Source organism: Blennius ocellaris (genome assembly GCF_963422515.1).
Source record: "Blennius ocellaris genome assembly, chromosome: 19".
Lineage (NCBI taxonomy): Eukaryota > Metazoa > Chordata > Actinopteri > Blenniiformes > Blenniidae > Blennius > Blennius ocellaris.
This window is the reverse complement of record NC_137668.1, coordinates 3,423,658-3,443,494: the sequence shown is the minus strand read 5'-3', so window position 1 is coordinate 3,443,494 and position 19,837 is coordinate 3,423,658. Positions and strand designations below refer to the sequence as shown.

Genomic DNA, 19,837 nt, shown 5'->3' with positions numbered 1-19,837 from the left:
GCCTAGGAAACACTGATGCTTCCTTCAGAGCCTCCTTTAGCCTAGGAAACACTGATGCTTCCTTCAGAGCCTCATTTAGCCTAGGAAACACTGATGCTTCCTTCAGAGCCTCCTTTAGCCGAGGAAACACTGATGCTTCCTTTAGCCTAGGAAACACTGATGCTTCCTTCAGAGCCTCCTTTAGCCGAGGAAACACTGATGCTTCCTTCAGAGCCTCCTTTAGCCTAGGAAACACTGATTCTTCCTTCAGAGCCTCCTTTAGCCTAGGAAACACTGATGCTTCCTTTAGAGCCTCCTTTAGCCTAGGAAACACTGATGCTTCCTTTAGCCTAGGAAACACTGATGCTTCCTTTAGAGCCTCGTTTAGCCGAGGAAACACTGATGCTTCCTTTAGCCTAGGAAACGCTGAGGCTTCCTTTAGAGCCTCCTTTAGCCTAGGAAACACTGATGCTTCCTTCAGAGCCTCATTTAGCCTAGGAAACACTGATGCTTCCTTCAGAGCCTCATTTAGCCTAGGAAACACTGATGCTTCCTTTAGAGCCTCCTTTAGCCTAGGAAACACTGATGCTTCCTTTAGCCTAGGAAACACTGATGCTTCCTTTAGCAAAGGAGAACAGCTCATGCTGCCCCACAATTCCTTGCGGCGAAAACATTAAAGGGCCGGCTCATCAGAGCGTTCATGGAAACTCAGGATGAGTGAAAAGGACACAGATCATGTCAGTTATCAAAGCAATAATCTATATTGAACAACTTGAAATCATCTAAAACCCAAATGTGCTTTTTAGCGTCCATTTTCACAAACTTGTATTTCTTTCCCCGCCACGGCTGACGTCACTAACGTGTACCGCCGTCACTTTATTATGATGTCACTAAGTGAAAGTGTGGTCTGACTGCAACACTAACGTGATCACCTTTCCTAACTCCTTTAGGAATCCTTCTAACACCTTTCTTTAACTCCTTTAGGAAGTCTCCTAACACCTTTCTTTAACTCCTTTAGGAAGTCTCCTAACACCTTTCCTTAACTCCTTTAAGAAGTCTCCTAACACCTTTCCTCAACTCCTTTAGGAAGCCTCCTAACACCTTTCCTTAACTCCTTTAGGAAGTCTCCTAACACCTTTCCTTAACTCCTTTAGGAAGTCTCCTAACACCTTTCCTTAACTCCTTTAAGAAGTCTCCTAACACCTTTCCTCAACTCCTTTAGGAAGCCTCCTAACACCTTTCCTTAACTCCTTTATGAAGCCTCCTAACATATTTGACTAACTCCTTTAGGAAGCCTCCTAACATATTTTACTAACTCCTTTAGGAAGCCTCCTAACACCTTTCCTTAACTCCTTTATGAAGCCTCCTAACATCTTTTACTAACTCCTTTAGGAAGCCTCCCAACACTTTTCACTAACTGCGGTGGTGGCGTGGCCTATGGTAAGGGGGCGTGGCCTGTTGTAGGGGGCGTGGTCTGTGGTAAGGGGGCCTGATCTGTAAGTTCCCTTGGCTTCTTGTCAAAGTCTATGTCATGACAAAACATTTTTTGTGCTGCTGGCTGGCAACAGGAATCAAACTGCTTCTTCCTTTTGGTAGATGGATAGATGGATGGATAGATGAATGGATAGATAGATGGATGGATGGATGGATGGATGGATAGGTAGATAGATGGATGGATAGGTAGATGGATAGATGGATGGATATATAGATGGATGGGTAGATAGATGGATGGGTAGGTAGATGGATGATATATAGATGGATGGATATATAGATGGATGGATATATAGATGGATAGATGGATGGATATATAGATGGATGGATAGATATATAGATGGATGGATAGATAGATAGATGGATAGGTAGATAGAGAGATGGATAGGTAGATGGATAGATGGATAGGTAGGTAGATGGATGGGTAGGTAGAGGGATATATAGATGGATGGATATATAGATGGATGGATAGGTAGATGGATAGGTAGATAGATGGATAGGTAGATAGATGGATGGATAGGTAGATAGATGGATGGATAGGTAGATAGATGGATAGGTAGATAGATGGATGGATAGGTAGATAGATGGATGGATAGGTAGATGGATGATAGGTAGATGGATGATAGGTAGATGGATGATAGGTAGATGGATAGATAGGTAGATGGATAGATAGATGGATGGATAGGTAGATAGATGGATGGATAGGTAGATAGATGGATGGATAGATGGATGGATGGATAGATGGATGGATAGGTAGATAGATGGATGGATAGGTAAATGGATGGATAGGTAGATGGGTGGATAGGTAGATGGGTGGATAGGTAGATGGATAGATAGATGGGTGGATAGGTAGGTAGATGGGTGGAATCGGTAGATGGGTGGATAGGTAGATGGGTGGATAGGTAGATGGGTGGATAGGTAGATGGGTGGATAGGTAGATGGGTGGATAGGTAGATGGGTGGATAGATAGATGGGTGGAATTGGTAGATGGGTGGAATTGGTAGATGGGTGGATAGGTAGATGGGTGGATAGATAGATGGATAGATAGATAGGTAGATGGGTGGATAGGTAGATGGGTGGATAGGTAGATGGATGGATAGATAGATGGGTGGATAGGTAGATGGGTGGATAGATAGATGGATAGATAGATAGGTAGATGGGTGGATAGGTAGATGGATAGATAGATAGGTAGATGGGTGGATAGATAGATGGATAGATAGATAGGTAGATGGGTGGATAGATAGATGGATAGATAGATAGGTAGATGGGTGGATAGGTAGATGGGTGGATAGATAGATGGATAGATAGATAGGTAGATGGGTGGATAGATAGATGGATAGATAGATAGGTAGATGGGTGGATAGATAGATGGATAGATAGATAGGTAGATGGGTGGATAGGTAGATGGATAGATAGATAGGCAGATGGGTGGATAGGTAGATGGGTGGATAGATAGATGGATAGATAGATAGGTAGATGGGTGGATAGGTAGATGGATAGATAGATAGGCAGATGGGTGGATAGGTAGATGGGTGGATAGATAGGCAGATGGGTGGATAGGTAGATGGGTGGATAGATAGATGGATAGATAGATAGGTAGATGGGTGGATAGATAGATGGATAGATAGATAGGTAGATGGGTGGATAGATAGATGGATAGATAGATAGGTAGATGGGTGGATAGATAGATGGATAGATAGATAGGTAGATGGGTGGATAGGTAGATGGGTGGATAGGTAGATGGATGGATAGATAGATAGGTAGATGGGTGGATAGGTAGATGGGTGGATAGGTAGATGGATGGATAGATAGATGGGTGGATAGGTAGATGGGTGGATAGGTAGATGGATGGATAGATAGATGGGTGGATAGGTAGATGGATGGATAGATAGATGGGTGGATAGGTAGATGGATGGATAGATAGATGGGTGGATAGGTAGATGGGTGGATAGGTAGATGGGTGGATAGGTAGATGGGTGGATAGATAGATGGGTGGATAGGTAGATGGATCCTTTCATTTGTCATTTCGAATTGATTGAAAAGGAAATTTGGTTGCAATGGCTCAGAAATAATTGGAGAGTAGAAACATGAAAAGATTTACCTCAAGACATTTTTGTAGAAGAGGCATAAAAAATAAATCAAGTCAATCATTGTATTTGTATTGCACAGTGCTTTCCAGAATAATATTTCCCGGCACGACAGCACTTTAAACACTAAACGGTGTGAACAGCTGACTGAAATGTTCCTGCACACTGAACAGCTCCTTTATACATGAATGTTTAGAACACTTAAACATGACGAGTGCCTCATCTAATCACATTGTGTCTAATGAAGGACTTTTAATTGAAGGAAAACCTGGAAGGTGAGCTCATGGGTCTGCACAGTGCAGTGGATTTCAGTGTGGAGATTAATTCTGGCTGGATTAAAATAAACCTGTTTAGAATTGTTTTAAAGTGTGAGTTTCATGAATGCCAGCGTACAGAATTTCAGAGGAAACTAGTCTCTGAAAATGCTTTTATCTGTTGCACCTTGATTCTGTTCCCACTGTGATCCGGCATCTCCAAACTCGACTATTTGCTTGAGAGGCTAACTTACTGGATTAAGATGGATTATCATCCATCAGTTTGACTGAGAATAACTTCCCCACAGTCAGTGACGGGGGTACAAACATCTGCTTTCAACACGTTAGTGCTGTAAAAGATGTAATGATGTGGTTCCGCCAGCAGAGGGCCTCACAGACTCACTAACAACCACCAGCACGATGACCTGAGGTTTGATGGCAGGAAGTGGCTCTTCTAACCATGAGCAGCTTCACAGGAGGCCGTTGACCATCGTCAATAACACACTTCTCTCAAGGAGCAAATGGAAACCCACATGGAACATTCTGCACTCCTGTGTGTGTGTGTGTGTGTGTGTGTGTGTGTGTGTGTGTGTGTGTGTGTGTGTGTGTGTGTGTGTGTGTGTGTGTGTGTGTGTGTGTGTGTGTGTGTGTGTGTGTGTGTGTGTGTGTGTGTGTGTGTGTGTGTGTGTGTGAGAGAACAGGATTCAAACCAGTGACCCTCTGGTCACAAACCCCATGGTCCTCTGTTTTACAAATAATAAAATTAATCTCAAGCCCTTTCCATCTGTACAACTTTTTAAGATGAAGAGAAACAGCTTAGTCTAGATTTATTTTTGTTATATTACGGAAACTCAATCTTATGTTGAGTTTGTGTCATAACCAATTCAGATAATCTATTACATTCTATTACATTCGCACATTAAGTTGTTTTTTTTAAACTTCATTGTAGTTGAAACTTTCTGTGATTTTCCAGTTTTAGTCATTTTCTCAGTGACCCTTTTCACGCCTCATTGCCAACTTCCAAATATTAAAATAAACCTGATCAACTAACTACACGAACTCAGCAACAAAAATATCACAATCATTACCAACAAACCTAATATAACCCCAAATAAAGACATTTAAAGGAGTCATATCAGGTAACACCTGGTTCCTGTTGGTCCACAAACAGTGTCTTCAAAGCTTTTCACCCCAAATCCAGCTTGTCCTTGATTTCCAGCCAGTTCAATATTTGATCATTGAGCCTCGTTCAGAATCTGCTGGTTTCAGGAGCTGGACTGGCTCCGCCCACATGGCCATCTTGGGAAGAGGAGGAGGGGCTTCCTCTCCCCATGCCATGTGCCATTGTTTACATTCTATCTGTCACTAAGTTAAGGAGAAATGCAGTTCAACCAAACCAATGAGAACCAGAATGTGATCCTGAAGAAGTTGTGCCTCTGCTGCTGCTGCAGGACGTTTCACAGTTGGAGTTAGTAAAACACATTGTGTGTCTCAATATGTTCATCAGCTGCTCTGAATATTTTATTTACAAAGAATTGTGTGTTTTAACAGTAAATAAATGACTATTCAGACCAGTCAGAGTGACTGACCTTATCTCACGGTGTGCATGCCACATTGAGAGCTGTTAATTTAAAGTCCCAGTGAAATGTAAAACACTACTTTACAAAAAACGATAGTTGGGTTCTACTTCTAAGGTTCCTTCGACTCTGCCCCACCACTGTTGTCGCATTACAAAGTTATTTGAATTTTGAATCTCCAGCTGACGAAATCAGAGGAATCCTTCTTCGTGGGCGTGACGTCACGAGTTGTGCAGATCTCCATCTGTTGTGTTTATATTGGCTTGTTTCCTCTTAAATATCAAAGTTTTTACAGTGTTTTGAAGTTATAGTTGGCGTTTTATGAGCCTTGATGAAAGATTGAGCCTGGAAGAGACCGAGAGAGGAGGAAAGGAGCACAGGCGGCGGGAGCGGCTAGCTCACATGGCTAGCGGGAGAAGCTAGCTCGGGTGGCTAGTAGAGGATCAAGTAATACCTGGACTCATCTTCGGTGATTCAGTCGGAAAAGCTCTTGGACATGTTGGATCCAGGAAGCCGGTCGTTCTGCCAAAAGTCAGGAGCCTCAAAGCCTCAAAGGTGAAAACTGCTGAGGCGAGGAGACGAGGACGAATGGAGGACGAAGCGTCTTCTGCTTCCTCAAACATGTTCCAGACGGGGTCACCGATGGCAGAACCACCTTCTGTGTCTTCTACATCAATCACTGGGTTTGAAATGACCATGATGATGAAATATGGTTAAATTCAGCCTCTTCGTCATCAAAACTCTGATCCTCCATAATGTAAACACAACTTGGGCGTGTGCACAACTTGTGACATCACTATTATTGTCAGAAGCTCCGCCCAGCAGAGGAAATAGCGCAGTTTATTGGCTATTTTCTTGCAGATTGCCGCATTTTAACATTTTACCCTTCAGCCAGTTAGCATAAAAATGTCCCTAGAAGCGACAGCCAGAGTGTTTTGGAGGTGGAGTTTTCTTTTCGCTAGGACTTTAATCATCCTCTACTAATGATCATGATTAGGGATGTCCGATAATATCGGATATCGGTAGAAAAGCCAATATCGAGCATCCCTAATCATGATTAGTAGCAGACAGGAGAAGATCCTGAACTCCCATTTAATCATAGTAATATATAACAAAATTACCTCACAAGCCTACATTTGATCTACAGTCTCTCTCAGCACAACTTTGCAGACATGAACAATACCTCACAATAAACAGAAAGAAAAAACGTGGGATCAGGTGTTGCAAACTAACCAGCCAGCATATAAACCAGAGTATTTTACTTACGGTTCCCACATTTGCTTTATTAGAAGTTTAGCAGCCAATCCAGCGTCGCTCTGGACACGTTGTGAAAAAAAAGTCCTCCGTGAAGTGGTGGGAGCGACCTACAGCCGAACGCCTGCAGCTGTCGCCAGGTGAAAAAGTGCGGAGTGTGCTGCTTGTGGGCGGTTTAAAGGGAGGGTCTATCTGGATTGGGGTTGACTAAAAACTTTGGTGACGATTAGGAAAAATGAAAGAAGCCAGAGAACAAGACGACAGACTTTATTTGCTTCTGGAGTGACATTCCAGGTACAGGGACAATTATTACTGTAGGAAGACCATTAGAAAGTGAATTTTACATGATATGTCCCCTTTCAACACAGCCAAAACAACTCCCATAATGCATTGCAGTGATCAGCTCCATGACACTACAATATGTTTCAGATGGCAAGTGTTAATCTAACAAAATGGTCAAACTACGTTAAAGAAACTTCAACAACTATTCAATATCAGTCTCCAGACTCTCCCAACAAGATCAATCTCATGACATGGCAGCACATCTGAGGTTTATGTTGGAAACACAGAAACACGGAGAAGATTGCCGAAACCAAAGATTGCTGAAAAGCCATCTTTTCAAAAAACCACTCCTGCAGAGTGTCTGTGGTGTTGAAACCACTCCTGTAGAGTGTCTGTGGTGTTGAAACCACTCCTGCAGAGTGTCTGTGGTGCTGAAACCACTCCTGCAGAGTGTCTGTGGTGTTGAAACCACTCCTGTAGAGTGTCTGTGGTGTTGAAACCACTCCTGCAGAGTGTCTGTGGTGTTGAAACCACTCCTGCAGAGTGTCTGTGGTGCTGAAACCACTCCTGTAGAGTGTCTGTGGTGCTGAAACCACTCCTGTAGAGTGTCTGTGGTGCTGAAACCACTCCTGCAGAGTGTCTGTGGTGTTGAAACCACTCCTGCAGAGGGTCTGTGGTGCTGAAACCACTCCTGCAGAGTGTCTGTGGTGTTGAAACCACTCCTGCAGAGTGTCTGTGGTGCTGAAACCACTCCTGCAGAGTGTCTGTGGTGTTGAAACCACTCCTGCAGAGTGTCTGCTCCCCTGATTGAAAGTAGGAGCAGTTTTCTGAGCTTCCCCTCCCTTGTAGCTCAGGTTTTGGTCTCCCATCTTTTAAAATCTGCCGTTTTTCCTCAAAAGAAAGTTGTGAAATTGCCTTTATCGTCTCTACCACTGCAGTTGGTGTGGCCTTCAGAAAGGGGTGTGGCCTTCAGAAGGGGGTGTGGCTTTCAGGAGTGGGTGTAGTCTTCAGGAGAGAGCGTGGCCTTCAGGAGGGGGTGTGGCCTTCAGGAGAGAGCATGGCCTTCAGGAGGGGGTGTGGCCTTCAGGAGGGGGTGTGGCCTTCAGGAGAGAGCATGGCCTTCAGGAGGGGGTGTGGCCTTCAGGAGGGGGTGTGGCCTTCAGGAGGGGGTGTGGCCTTCAGGAGAGAGCGTGGCCTTCAGGAGGGGGTGTGGCCTTCAGGAGGGGGTGTGGCCTCCAAGAGAGCTCATTGTCCAGACACAGCCTGTTACAGTGGAGTGACTTGAGAGACTTTTAAGCCTCATTTCCAGCACACACAAAGTGTGGGGATAGACCAGTATTGTCCGTTACGGTTTGTATTTCCACCACAGGAATTTGTGATTTTCCGGAAACAACCACTCCAAAGGTGGTCGTTTTTCCACTACCCCTTCTGTCGGGGTACCAGGACCATGGAACGGGTCTGAGTTTGAGGATCCGTCTGCTGATTGGTCAGTGATTTACTACACGTCGGCTGGATGAATCCTCTGCCGTCAGCTTTACACTGGTTGTTTTTTTTCCCTTTTCTTTACTTTGCTGCTCAACTTTGGTGTTGGTTGTGAAAGAGCAGATTTGAGGCAGGGGGAGACCGGGGCTCGGGACTTTGCATCAGTTCGGAGCTTTCTGTTTGCAGCTTAGCGTCAGCACGCCGCACGCCGGGTCTGCCCACATGGAAAGAACCTATATAAACATATATGTTTTAATATAGGTTTTGATATAGGTTTGGCATATATGTGACATATATAAAATTGGCCGTTTTCCTATATGTTATGTACATATATGTACATATATGTGTGCATACATGCGCGCATATATATTTATATATATATATATATATATATATATATATATATATATATATATATAAATAAAATATGTACCTATCTGTGCATATAGGAAAATGGCAAATTTAATATATGTCACATATATTCAAAACCTATATTAAAACTTATATGTTTATATAGGTTCTGTCCATGTGGGACTTTCCATATATGCAGCATATATATTGTCATATATATTGTCATATATGTGCATATATGCAGCATATATATTGTCATATATGTGGATATATGCAGCATATATTTGCATATATGCAGCATATATTGTCATATATGTGCATATATGCAGCCCATATATTGTCATATATGTGGATATATGCAGCATATATTGTCATATATGTGCATATATTGTCATTTATGTGCATATATGCAGCACTTATGTGCATATATGTGCATATATGCACATATATGCACATATATGCTGCATATAGGTTTCATATATGTGCATATATCCTCATATAGGTTATTTCCATGTGGGATTGGCTATATATATATGTGGAAATAAAGAAGCAGTACAGGAGACCTATATGGCCTGTCTATTCACATATATGCACCTCAATTTTGCCTATATGTGGCATATATATGCATAGATGTAGCATATATGTGCATAGATGTAGCATATATGTGCATAGATGTAGCATATATGTGCATATATATGGTCATATATGTGCATATATGCAGCCCATATATTGTCATATATGTGCATATATGCAGCATTTATGTGCATATATGCAGCATTTATGTGCATATATGCAGCATATATGTGCATATATGCTGCATATATGTGCATGTATCCTCATATAGGTTCTTGGCATCGCGTCTGTGGTTTCTGTTCAAACGTGATGCAGAGGCGCGGTACAGGAACGGGCTGCGGACGCGATGCAAAGAGACACTCAGAACATCCTCCGTGTTCAGGCGGGGAGCTGCAGGAGCGCGATCAGCGCCGGAGTGGCTGCTCCTGCGTTTGAGCAGGAAGCTAAAGGCTCCCGTGTCCCGGAGCGGCGCACCGGAGCGGCTCTGTGCCGCGGCCAGCCGGGGCCATTTCAGCTGTTTTCAGTCCGGAGATAAGAGCCATTTTGGAAAATACGTCACGCAGGATTTAGAACAGTCATTTGTGATTGCTCTATTTCACCACATGAATAGCTCCATGAACTAGTAATTGTCTTTTATTTTCGTTTATAGTATCGTGAAAGAGAAATGTAAAGTAATTTCTCTAATGTCGGTGTGGAGTGCACCGTTAACAGGTCAGGTCACCGTGATCCGGTTCTGCAGAGGAACATTTTATTTGTGCTTCAGGTTTTGGGGATAAAAACTCTTGATGTGCTCTTTTTGTCAGGACTGGCTGATAAATGATGTCTCTGTGGTTTTTGATCTCCTGCTACAGATGTAAAGATTACCTGAGTTTCTCTGGGGGCTATTAATAGCTGTTCGCAGCGGGGGGTGGGGGGTGGGGGGGGGGGTTCACCTCCTCTGATGCACACAAGTGCCTCATGCAGCTCCACATGTCATATCAGTGATCCTATAAAAGCTGAAGCACCGTATCAGCAGGAAGCTGCTCTCAGGGGCCACACAGCTTCTGGGGCCACACAGCTTCTAGGGCCACACAGCATCAGGGGCCACACAGGATCAGGGGCCACACAGGATCAGGGGCCACACTCATCTTCAGGGGAACGCAAACGGCTGAGACTCGGCAGAGAGAAGCTGTTAGAAGCTTCATAATACGCTGAAAATGACAGATTTCCCTCTTACTGTAGTGCGAAGATGGTAAAATGTCTAGATTTTTACACAACCATAAAAACTTTTGAAATTCTATATAAAGCTGTTGCTTGCTGCTATATCTAACATACAGTCACACTGCCATCTTCTGGTGCTCAACCTTCAACCCCGTCAGAGCCCGTTGGCACGACAACCGTGCTCCAAGTCATTGAAAACACATTTTGAAAAATGGCTCCTGAGGTGGAACTTTTTGAAATAACTCTGGCTGTGTTTCTGTATCGACATCGGAGACGCTGGTCCAGGTGAACTCGTGAGTTGAGAACCTGCTTCCTGTTAATGCTGACCAAGATCCAGAGGGTCTTTATATTGACCAGGGTTCAGATTAGGACCCGGTTCACATCCCTTTGGTCCAGGGACCTTGTTCCTTGTGGCTGCTGCTCTCTGCCCCCCCTCATTGAAGGCCACACCTCCTCCTGCGTCAGTCTGTACGGTGTGGAATTTTTCACGTGCTGCTTCGTCACCTCTACACTCTGCTGTGTAGGAAACCAGAGAAGTCAGAGTGTTGGAGCCTCTCAGGTTGTTTCTCTTCCTCACAGTATTCAGCTCAGAGTCCTGCTGCTTCCTCTCTCCTCCTGAAGCTTGACCTCTGAGAGTCTCCTCAGCTTGAACCAGCGTTCCAGGAGGTTCTGAGGACTGACGCTCTCTGATGAGTGAGGCTGAAGAGCTTCAGCTCCCTGTTGATAGAGTGTGTGTGTGTGTGTGTGTGTCCTCCAGCTGTTCCTCCTAACGTCTCTGAACTGAAGAACTTGGAGGTTCTGAATCTGTTCAACAACCAGATTGAGGAGCTGCCGACTCAGATCAGCAGCCTTCAGAAGCTGAAACACCTCAATATCGGGTAACACACACACACACACACACACACACACACACACACACACACACACACACACACACACACACACACACACACACACACACACACACACACACACACACACACACACACACACACACACACACACACACACACACACACACACACACACACACACACACATAAGCTTTGATGATACATTCCATTCAAACAGCTCCATATTCCCTTTGTAGCTGTGGTACAGTTTTATGGTTGATTCAACCATTTTAGTAAATGACCTGTTCCACCTTATTCAGCATTTCTTTCTTTTTCAGAATTAATATATTTTGGGGGAACCTTTGGAAGACTTCTGTGCTGGTGTGTGATTAAAACTGAGGGAAGTTGTGGATCACTACAGAGTCACTACAGGGGGCAGTAGAGCCACTACAGAGTCACTACAGGGGGCAGTAGAGCCACTACAGAGTCACTACAGGGGGCAGTAGAGCCACTACAGAGTCACTACAGGGGGCAGTAGAGCCACTACAGAGTCACTACAGGGGGCAGTAGAGCCACTACAGAGTCACTACAGGGGGCAGTAGAGCCACTACAGGGGGGCAGTAGAGCCACTACAGGGGAAAGTAGAGCCACTACAGGGGGGCAGTAGAGCCACTACAGGGGGGCAGTAGAGCCACTACAGGGGGAAGTAGAGCCACTACAGGGGAAAGTAGAGCCACTACAGGGGGGAAGTAGAGCCACTACAGGGGAAAGTAGAGCCACTACAGGGGGGCAGTAGAGCCACTACAGGGGGCAGTAGAGCCACTACAGGGGGCAGTAGAGCCACTACAGAGTCACTACAGGGGGGCAGTAGAGCCACTACAGGGGGGCAGTAGAGCCACTACAGGGGAAAGTAGAGCCACTACAGGGGGGCAGTAGAGCCACTACAGGGGGCAGTAGAGCCACTACAGGGGGCAGTAGAGCCACTACAGAGTCACTACAGGGGGGCAGTAGAGCCACTACAGGGGGGCAGTAGAGCCACTACAGGGGGCAGTAGAGCCACTACAGAGTCACTGCAGGGGGCAGTAGAGCCACTACAGAGCAACTGCAGGGGGGCAGTAGAGCCACTACAGAGTCACTACAGGGGGCAGTAGAGCCACTACAGGGGGGCAGTAGAGCCACTACGGGGGGCAGTAGAGCCACTACAGGGGGCAGTAGAGCCACTACAGAGTCACTGCAGGGGGCAGTAGAGCCACTACAGGGGGCAGTAGAGCCACTACAGAGTCACTACAGGGGGCAGTAGAGCCACTACAGGGGGGCAGTAGAGCCACTACAGGGGGCAGTAGAGCCACTACAGAGTCACTGCAGGGGGCAGTAGAGCCACTACAGGGGGCAGTAGAGCCACTACAGGGGAAAGTAGAGCCACTACAGAGTCACTACAGGGGAAAGTAGAGCCACTACAGAGTCACTACAGGGGGCAGTAGAGCCACTACAGGGGGCAGTAGAGCCACTACAGGGGAAAGTAGAGCCACTACAGAGTCACTGCAGGGGGCAGTAGAGCCACTACAGAGTCACTACAGGGGGGCAGTAGAGCCACTACAGGGGAAAGTAGAGCCACTACAGGGGGCAGTAGAGCCACTACAGGGGGCAGTAGAGCCACTACAGGGGGGCAGTAGAGCCACTACAGGGGAAAGTAGAGCCACTACAGGGGGCAGTAGAGCCACTACAGAGTCACTACAGGGGGGCAGTAGAGCCACTACAGGGGAAAGTAGAGCCACTACAGGGGGCAGTAGAGCCACTACAGGGGGCAGTAGAGCCACTACAGGGGGGCAGTAGAGCCACTACAGGGGAAAGTAGAGCCACTACAGGGGGCAGTAGAGCCACTACAGAGTCACTACAGGGGGGCAGTAGAGCCACTACAGGGGAAAGTAGAGCCACTACAGGGGGCAGTAGAGCCACTACAGGGGGCAGTAGAGCCACTACAGGGGGGCAGTAGAGCCACTACAGGGGAAAGTAGAGCCACTACAGGGGGCAGTAGAGCCACTACAGAGTCATGCAGGGGGCAGTAGAGCCACTACAGAGTCACTGCAGGGGGCAGTAGAGGAACTATAGAGGAGATAGAGAGGGGCTGTAGAGGAAGTATAGAGGAGATAGAGAGGGGCTGTAGAGGAAGTATAGAGGAGATAGAGAGGGGCAGTAGAGGAACTATAGAGGAGATAGAGAGGGGCTGTAGAGGAAGTATAGAGGAGATAGAGAGGGGCAGTAGAGGAACTATAGAGGAGATAGAGAGGGGCTGTAGAGGAAGTATAGAGGAGATAGAGAGGGGCTGTAGAGGAAGTATAGAGGAGATAGAGAGGGGCAGTAGAGGAACTATAGAGGAGATAGAGAGGGGCAGTAGAGGAAGTATAGAGGAGATAGAGAGGGGCAGTAGAGGAACTATAGAGGAGATAGAGAGGGGCTGTAGAGGAAGTATAGAGGAGATAGAGAGGGGCTGTAGAGGAAGTATAGAGGAGATAGAGAGGGGCAGTAGAGGAAGTATAGAGGAGATAGAGAGGGGCTGTAGAGGAAGTATAGAGGAGATAGAGAGGGGCTGTAGAGGAACTATAGAGGATATAGAGAGGGGCTGTAGAGGAAGTATAGAGGAGATAGAGAGGGGCAGTAGAGGAACTATAGAGGAGATAGAGAGGGGCTGTAGAGGAACTATAGAGGATATAGAGAGGGGCTGTAGAGGAAGTATAGAGGAGATAGAGAGGGGCAGTAGAGGAACTATAGAGGAGATAGAGAGGGGCAGTAGAGGAACTATAGAGGAGATAGAGAGGGGCAGTAGAGGAACTATAGAGGAGATAGAGAGGGGCAGTAGAGGAAGTATAGAGGAGATAGAGAGGGGCAGTAGAGGAACTATAGAGGAGATAGAGAGGGGCTGTAGAGGAAGTATAGAGGAGATAGAGAGGGGCAGTAGAGGAACTATAGAGGAGATAGAGAGGGGCTGTAGAGGAACTATAGAGGAGATAGAGAGGGGCTGTAGAGGAACTATAGAGGATATAGAGAGGGGCTGTAGAGGAAGTATAGAGGAGATAGAGAGGGGCTGTAGAGGAAGTATAGAGGAGATAGAGAGGGGCTGTAGAGGAACTATAGAGGAGATAGAGAGGGGCTGTAGAGGAGGTATAGAGGAGATAGAGAGGGGCAGTAGAGGAACTATAGAGGAGATAGAGAGGGGCTGTAGAGGAAGTATAGAGGAGATAGAGAGGGGCAGTAGAGGAAGTATAGAGGAGATAGAGAGGGGCTGTAGAGGAAGTATAGAGGAGATAGAGAGGGGCAGTAGAGGAAGTATAGAGGAGATAGAGAGGGGCTGTAGAGGAAGTATAGAGGAGATAGAGAGGGGCAGTAGAGGAAGTATAGAGGAGATAGAGAGGGGCTGTAGAGGAGGTATAGAGGAGATAGAGAGGGGCTGTAGAGGAAGTATAGAGGAGATAGAGAGGGGCAGTAGAGGAAGTATAGAGGAGATAGAGAGGGGCAGTAGAGGAGGTATAGAGGAGATAGAGAGGGGCAGTAGAGGAAGTATAGAGGAGATAGAGAGGGGCTGTAGAGGAAGTATAGAGGAGATAGAGAGGGGCAGTAGAGGAGGTATAGAGGAGATAGAGAGGGGCAGTAGAGGAAGTATAGAGGAGATAGAGAGGGGCTGTAGAGGAGGTATAGAGGAGATAGAGAGGGGCAGTAGATCTTCAGTGACCTCTGTGCTACTTCTGGTTTCTTTCAATGCAGGAAGCAGGAGGATCAAAATAATATAAAACAATTCAGCTTTTGAAGCCCTACTGGATTTTAAAGTTTACAAGAAACGACGTGTGTGTGTGTGTGTGTGCGTGTGCGCGTGTGTGCGCGTGTGTGCGCGTGTGTGTGTGTGTGTGTGTGTGTGTGTGTGTGTGTGTGTGTGTGTGTAGGATGAACCGTCTGAACAGCCTCCCCAGAGGGTTCGGCTCTCTACCTGCTCTGGAGGTTCTGGATCTCACCTATAACAACCTGACCCAGAACTCCCTGCCTGGGAACTTCTTCTACCTCAGTGAGTATTACCCCCCCCCCCCCCACACACACACACACACACACACACACACACACACACACACACACACACTAAACTGTCTTCCTGTCACAGCGACTCTACGGGCTCTCTATCTGAGTGATAACGACTTTGAGTCACTTCCTGCCGACATCGGAAAGCTGGTCAAACTCCAAATAGTAAGTGATGTGTAGTTTGTGCTCTCCAGCTGTCACTTTAACTTTGCTTTTACGTTCATATCTCACTATGTAAAGTGTTTATCTTGAATATTTGGTTTCAGCACAACCTCCCTTACATGATTCTACAATAATTTTTTAATTTTGACCCACTGGATGAAAACACTGGACCAAAAGTCTCTCATTGCTGGAGACCAGAGCATGTTTATCAAACTAATTCCATAACTGAGAGGACATTCAATGAGTTCTTTACACACAAATGCACTAATAAATATCTATAAAAACATTTTAATGGAATTGTATAAAGTCACAGTTTTGACTGTACTTTGGATTTGACCTCATATTTCACTATTGAAGCTGCTAAAACCTCATGTTAGATCTAGTTTTATCTCTATTCTCTAGAACTGTGACTGGCTATGGAAACACCAGATATGAGATAGTTATGAACTAACACCAGTATTTATTAAACAGACATTGTGAGCACATGGTGGTCTGTACAGGACGGCGGCGCTCTCCCATCAGCTTCAGGCCAAGCAAAGAGGAAAGTCTCGAGGAGGAGACACGGCGTTCATCGGGGAGCAGAGCATACCCGTGAATTAGTCTGTACTGGACCTGAAAACATATGAACAAAAGGCCTATCCAACCTAATTCTTGCGAAAGAAGTTACATATTTCGTGTGTAATTGACTTTTCACGTCAAGTTCCGATGGTTAGCAGGTTGTTCAGCTGAGCCGCTGACGGAGACACGGACTGCCGCAGCCGGCGTACCTCTGCCCGCTGATTACAAATACCAATGAATTGGCCATCAAAGAGGAGTTGCTTCGATCGCTTCTAAAGCTGTTATCTACTTCATAATGGTTATCGTCTGAAACACTCAGACTTTCCCAAAATGCCTGCCATTTTCCCTTTTCGACTGGCCGGTTGTGGACGCCATGTGATTCTGCAAGGGAAGGAGGAACATGGAGCTATAGAGGAGAGATAGATCTACGTCTAATGAATGCATTGAAACTGGTCATAGATCATGCACAAATTAATAAAAAAAAACAGTTATCAACGGCTACAACCGGCTGACAACATCACGTTTAGTTTTCATCATGAAGCTGGTTTTACTTGGTCTATGGACACCATTCAAAGACTGGTCGGAAGCTTCAAGTGTGCTCTCAATCCATTTGGTCAAATGGAGTCTCAGCGCACATGAGAAACGTATGAGAAACATGTGAGAAACGTGTGAGAAACATGTTCCGTTTGCTTCTCGTCTTCAGTTGAGCCTCAGAGATAACGACCTGGTCTCCCTGCCCAAGGAAATCGGAGAGTTGACTCAACTCAAAGAGCTCCACATCCAGGGCAACAGGCTGACTGTCCTGCCCCCGGAGCTCGGTACTGAACACACACACACACACACACACACACACTCACACTCACACACACACACACACTCTCACTCACTCACTCACTCACTCACTCACTCACTCACTCACTCACTCACTCACTCACTCACTCACTCACTCACTCACTCACTCACTCACTCACTCACTCACACTCACTCACACTCACTCACTCACACTCACTCACTCACTCACTCACTCACTCACTCACTCACTCACTCACTCACTCACTCACTCACTCACTCACTCACTCACTCACTCACTCACTCACTCACTCACTCACTCACACACACACACACTCACACACACTCTCACTCACTCACTCACTCACACACACTCACACTCACTCACTCACTCACTCACTCACACACACACACACACACACACACACACACACACACACACACACACACACACACACACACACACACTCACACTCACACTCACACTCACACTCACACTCACTCTCACTCTCACTCTCACTCTCACTCTCACTCTCACTCTCACTCTCACTCTCACACTCACACTCACACTCACACTCACACTCACACTCACTCTCACTCTCACTCTCACTCTCACTCTCACTCTCACTCTCACTCTCACTCTCACTCTCACTCTCACTCTCACTCTCACTCTCACTCTCACACTCACACTCACACTCACACTCACACTCACACTCACACTCACAAATAAAATGAGCTCTGTGTGTGTGTGTGTGTGTGTGTGTGTGTGTAGGTAACCTGGACCTGACTGGGCCGAAGCAGGTGTTTAAAGCGGAGAACAATCCCTGGGTCACTCCCATCGCAGACCAGTTCCAGCTGGGAGTCTCTCACGTGTTTGAATACGTCCGCTCGGAGACGTACAAGTAGTAAGTACTGACACGTTATTACAAGCTCCCCCAGACCTTCATGCTTCCTTTCTTTCCCGCAATTTCTCTCTCATGGAACTAATAAAGGTTTTGTCTTGCTGTGGTCAAACACCTGCAGTTTCACCTGATTCGGGTGTTTTTGTATTTCATGGTGTGAATCAACAAAACTGCACATGGGACACAGTCAGAATTAGTATACTGCAGTCAGGGGCAAGTGGTCATCAAGGGTTGGTGGGGCTGAGCGCCACCTGGTGTCATCAGAAAGGACTGCATGCAAAGTATGCTATTAATTCTCTTACATAGTAAATACTTTTGACACCCGCTTATTAGCAGCTAAAGCTAAGATACGGTTAAGAATAAAAATGAATTAGGTCGATTGTTTACGAGTACGAGTTTCAAACTTATTCTATCTGAGAAACTGAAGGTTGAATTGACTGAAGCAGTGATTTTTAAGATTCTCATTAATTAGCAGTTTTACCAGTGGTATAACCTTTGTCTTTGGAACTGCACGACCTGCTTCCAGTCATGTTTATGACTTTTTTTTCAAATACATTTTTTGGGGATCATCTATCTCCAAGACTCAATATTTTTACTGGATAAGTGCCTAAAGAGTTGCTATAATGTTGTGGCTTTACTGTGGAATTCAGTGCTGTCACTAAACCTGAAATCAAATCCTGCCCCACCAAGTGTTTACATCAAGAAACACCACTGACTGCACTTCTTAAAACTCTTCTGTGTCACTGGAAGCAAAATGCTAAATATTTCAGGTGATTTTAATTAGAGTTTTAGCACCATTTATTCTTTAATTTCTTAAAGAAATTGTGATTCTCCACGTTTCCTTGAAATGCAGCCGTTGTTTGACACAATGCTGCCACTTGTGACACAGTTTGCTCCTGAAGTGGAGGAGGAAAGAATTTGGAGAGGTGTTGAAGCCTGCTGCTATTAATTCTTTGCTACAGACAGCTGCAAATGCTGCAAATCCTTTGTGTGAATGCTGTAAAGTGCTGCTCTGAAGCATGCTGTGGAACTGATCCGAGCACTGTCAGTGTGAGGACGATCCACCCCGCTCCGTGCCCGCACACTGTGAGAAGCTTCTATCTTTGCATGTGTTGCTCCTGAAGGACCACAGCACCAGCATCTGGCTTTCATCTTTTCAAGCAAGTATGTTTTTAGAACATTGTTAAAGCATGTGAATGTTGAAATGTTTAGAGGGTGTGCCTCCATCTTCATGGAAACCTCATCTGGTGGTGTTGCATGGTGTGTCTTCTGTCAACAAACACCAAACGTGTCAAACTCACCTGAAAAGACAGAAGCAACGAACCAAAAGCATCAGGAATTTTATCGAAGGATAACAGCGCTAATCAAGGCTGAATCCTGGCTTCGACTGAACTAATCCAAACCAAAATAGTCTTTCTCTGAAAGTTATATTTTGTTGGAGCCAGTGTTCATCAAATATAGCGTGGAATGAAAACAGGAGGAGAGGAGGAGTGCAGACACTCAGCCTGATTACACAGCAATCATTTTAAGTGAAAGTTCTAGGGCTGGGGGTAAACGATTATTTTTAAAACGATCATTGGGGCGATTAGTTTATGGAATAGTGGACGATTCTAACGGACGTTGCCTTGGTGAGCTAACTTTGGTGTAGTGAACCATGATGCTAAGCTAGCAAACGTCGGTCTAATAATGTGTTTCACTGGGAAACGACCACAGCGTGACTGAGCTCAAGCAAATCATGAATTGGTAAACATAATATTGAACAGATGCATCTAATGTTACTACAGTCTGCTTGCTACCGTAGCTAGCAGCTCTACACTTTGTGCTGGTGTGCTATGCTTGTGGCTCGATAGCCATGTTCTGCTAGCTGTAATAGCCACGTCACCATTCAGGCCAGCATTATATGCTATTTCTAGCTAACGTTAGCTAAACACAGCTGTTTAGCCACGAGCTACTAACAGTAACCAAACACAAACACAGTTAGCTAGCGCCACAGAAGTG

At 45.6% G+C, this 19,837-nt stretch overlaps 1 protein-coding gene across 2 annotated transcripts in view; it reads left to right on the top strand.

Moving 5' to 3' along the window:
• rsu1 (Ras suppressor protein 1) overlaps nucleotides 1-19,837 on the top strand; it is a 42,182-nt gene that overhangs the window by 3,827 nt on the left and 18,518 nt on the right. For both annotated transcript variants that reach the window (XM_080514772.1, XM_080514771.1), the window contains 5 exons: nucleotides 11,288-11,408; nucleotides 15,299-15,417; nucleotides 15,511-15,593; nucleotides 16,852-16,966; nucleotides 17,710-17,842. In XM_080514772.1, coding sequence (XP_080370898.1) covers nucleotides 11,288-11,408; nucleotides 15,299-15,417; nucleotides 15,511-15,593; nucleotides 16,852-16,966; nucleotides 17,710-17,842 — 571 coding nt within the window. The remainder of the gene's footprint in view (nucleotides 1-11,287; nucleotides 11,409-15,298; nucleotides 15,418-15,510; nucleotides 15,594-16,851; nucleotides 16,967-17,709; nucleotides 17,843-19,837) is intronic.